Genomic DNA, 3,222 nt, shown 5'->3' on the forward strand with positions numbered 1-3,222 from the left:
TTACAATGACGGCCTACCCTTGGCCAAATCCTAACCCGGACAACGCTGGGCCAATTGTGCGCCGCCCTTTGGGACTCCCAATCACAGCCGGTTGTGATACAGCCCAGAATCGAACCAGGGTCTGTAGTGATGCCTCTAGCACTGAGATACAGTGCCTTAGACCGCTGCGCCACTCAGGAGCCCAACGTGGTAGGTACGGGACCAAACAGCCTTGCACTTAGTTGTTGCGGAAATTTACCCACTATTCTGTTCACTTTCTGCATCTACATCATATTGTTGAGTCTACCTTTAAAACTTTGGCTTCATTGTGATTTCTCATCACCAAACAAGACCTGTTGTTTTCCCCCGTAGTTCAGTCTTCTCAGAATGTCTCAAGGGAAAGTGTAGGTAACCTCGTCCCCAGTCTCAATTGTTATCCCATACACATGTCAACAGAGACAGCCTGCTGGTGGTCGTGATTAAAGTGTTAGATGATATGTTGCCTCGGCCCAGGTGAGCGAAGCCTGGAAGCCTAGGCCAGGTTATGAGTCAAGTCTTTTGTMTCACATTACTTTACACTGGTCCCCGCCTGAGGCCATAGAGCTTTGGGCGCCTCCCGTCACGTTCAGACTGAGCCCCTGGAAGGCACCAAACAGCGAATCATCCTTCGCAGATTTCTGGTTCCTCTTGGCATTTGTCTTACTCTACACGAAGATAGAAAAAAAAGGTTCAATTATGCCTTTTGTAAGTCTAAAATCCTGGCCAACAGTACCCATGTAATCCCTTCATATAAAACGAGAGACATATGGAGGTCAGTTTAATTAGAATAGGTCTCTTGTGATTCCCAAGTTTCACCCATTACTCCTTCAAAATTAAATTGATATCTTCTCAGATCAGATGTCTACTGAGTGAGTGACCTTCTGTTCTTATGACCAGTCACACATGACATGCACACAGACTGAATTACCTTTGGGAGGCAGTGCTGGCTCCTGAAATGCTGACTCCTCCTTCTGATGGACCTTTCAGCAATCTTCTTCTCTCTCAGTTTCCTACAGTAGCACAATACGTAAACATTAGAGATGCTTAAGTGGCATTTTGTGAGTCTCCCAAGCAGATATACCTAAAAGTTTGATACTTATCTATGTAAGCTCTACGGGTCGGTTTCCCAGACACAGATTTMGCCTAGTCCTGGACTAAAAAACACGCTCAATTAAGAATCTCCATTGAAAGTGCTCTTTAAGTCCAGGATTAGGATTAATTTCCTTCCGGGAAACTGGCCTTTAATGATTTTATATCTACTGAAAACAATGGCCAACCATCCCTACCTTTCTCTCTGAATGTCAGCCTGGTATGCACTGAGCCAGGAGTCTGGTACGGCTCTCTGCTTGGTGCACGTTTTGGCGCAAGGGACACTCTTCCTCCTGACTATGCTGTGCCTCCGGACTACAACTACGCTCTTCCGTCTGGCCCCTGTGCTCACGACTATGCTCTTCCGTCTGGCCCCTGTGCTCTTTTTGGTGCCTATTTTGTTGTCCGGTTTGGTCCCGGTCCCTGACACATAATCGCTGAACTGCTTGATGGGATCACCCAGGGACTTAAGATCCACCATAAGATCCATCTAGTTGTGTGTGTCTGTGCTGCTTTGAGCACTACAGTAGTGTTTCAGTATCTCTCAGCTGACTGACTGGAGGAACTCGACTGACGGGCTGTTTTTCAGACCTGTCAACGGCAAAGATAGAATAACGATTGAGTTGGGAGTACAAAAGGAGGGAAATGACACAAAACGAAATGCATGCAGTGTCTCTAATTGCAAGTTGATCTGAACAGTCTTAAAAAGGGGCATAATCAATGACAATGGAACCAACGTCAACGACATTATTTAGAATACAGCCAACACATACTGATAAATAATTACAAATACATTATCAAAACCAAAATCTATGCAAGGCAATTTCAAGTGTGACGTGCATCCCTTTCTAATTGCTCATACCTGTAAATATTGTCTATTTGCAGTATCCAATATAGTCAAGTACTCCAAATAATTCCTCACAGTGACAGCATTGTTTGAGGTTGGACTAGTGCGCATTTGTCCGGGAAAGTGGCTAGTCTCCTCTTATGGGGATTTAACAGATGACCCTCCTAGCTTCTTAGCTACAGCTTCTCAGGCAGATTAGCTGAAGACGTAAGCGCTACTTATTTAATTAGAACCTACAGGGTCGCAAACAAACCAGTGTAGGAAAGAAACAAGCATGTCATGTTGATTTCAATGATGACATGGAATGACCTGTTCCTATTTCTTAAATTTGATTAGTTTGTAATGAACTGTCAGTGTAGGTGTAGTATAGGCCTACGTGTTGCCAGGTGATGTTTATTTTAGTTCTGATGCAATGGATGGGTAATCTGACCATAAATCATAGTGAAAGAGCTGGTAGGGAGAGAGAACCGATGGTCTGGAGGAACAGTGTTAAAAGGAATCACTTTATTTTCAATGTCAGAGTSTGGGGAATACTATTTTCTTTAGAATAGCTGCCAATTGAAGTTAACTGATTCATTGATGCAATACCAGGTCAAGATCCTATGTGGAAACGTCTAACCTTGACCCATCAGCCTTCCACCACTTTGTACCTGATCATGTCTATACATTGACTGATGGAAATAAACTGTTGGTAATACAAAAAAAATACACAATCTCAATTATAAAACTTGGTTGCTTGGGTTATTTTTTTATTTCTATAGCTAGACGTTTAAAGGTTAATAGTTTTGTTCATCCAGTGAACTTAACTCTCAACCTAATGTCTGCCTTGGTTGCTACATATACAGTGCATTCGGAAAGTATTCAGACCCCTTCTCCACATTTTGTTACATTAGAATTATTCTAAAATTGATTACATTTTTCCCCTCAATCTACACACAATACCCAATAATGACCAAGCGAAAAAAAGTTTAGAATTTTTAGCAAAGATAAATATATATTTTTTAAACAAATGCCTTATGTAAATAAGTACTCAGACCCATTGCTATGAGACTCAGGTGCCTCCTGTTTCCATTGATCATCCTTGAGCTGTTTCTATAACTTTGTAAATAAGTACTCAGACCCATTGCTATGAGACTCAGGTGCCTCCTGTTTCCATTGATCATCCTTGAGCTGTTTCTATAACTTGGGAGCACCTGTGGTAAATTCAATTGATTGGACATGATTTGGAAAGGCACACACCTGTCTATAGAAAAGGTCCCACAGTTGAC

At 42.3% G+C, this 3,222-nt stretch overlaps 1 protein-coding gene across 1 annotated transcript; it reads right to left on the reverse strand.

Moving 5' to 3' along the window:
- Positions 1–242: 242 nt before the first annotated feature.
- LOC139023298 (uncharacterized) lies at positions 243–2,090 on the reverse strand. Its single transcript, XM_070436155.1, has 4 exons — positions 1,970–2,090; positions 1,305–1,698; positions 947–1,028; positions 243–683 (listed from the first exon to the last, which is right to left on the reverse strand). Exons 2-4 carry the CDS (start codon positions 1,595–1,597, stop codon positions 543–545), a joined length of 516 nt encoding a protein of 171 aa, XP_070292256.1. The 5' UTR covers positions 1,598–1,698; positions 1,970–2,090; the 3' UTR covers positions 243–542.
- Positions 2,091–3,222: the final 1,132 nt, after the last annotated feature.

The sequence above is a fragment of the Salvelinus sp. IW2-2015 genome, linkage group LG30 (genome assembly GCF_002910315.2).
Source record: "Salvelinus sp. IW2-2015 linkage group LG30, ASM291031v2, whole genome shotgun sequence".
NCBI classification, from domain to species: Eukaryota; Metazoa; Chordata; class Actinopteri; order Salmoniformes; family Salmonidae; genus Salvelinus; species Salvelinus sp. IW2-2015.

Excerpts from the sequence above, each read along its gene's own strand:
- LOC139023298 (XM_070436155.1), bottom strand. The coding sequence starts at position 1,597 with ATGGATCTTATGGTGGATCTTAAGTCCCTGGGTGATCCCATCAAGCAG. Across the intron at positions 1,029-1,304 it reads GCTGACATTCAGAGAGAAAG|GAAACTGAGAGAGAAGAAGA; the intron begins GTAGGGATGGTT and ends GTGCTACTGTAG. Across the intron at positions 684-946 it reads GCCAGCACTGCCTCCCAAAG|AGTAAGACAAATGCCAAGAG; the intron begins GTAATTCAGTCT and ends ATCTTCGTGTAG.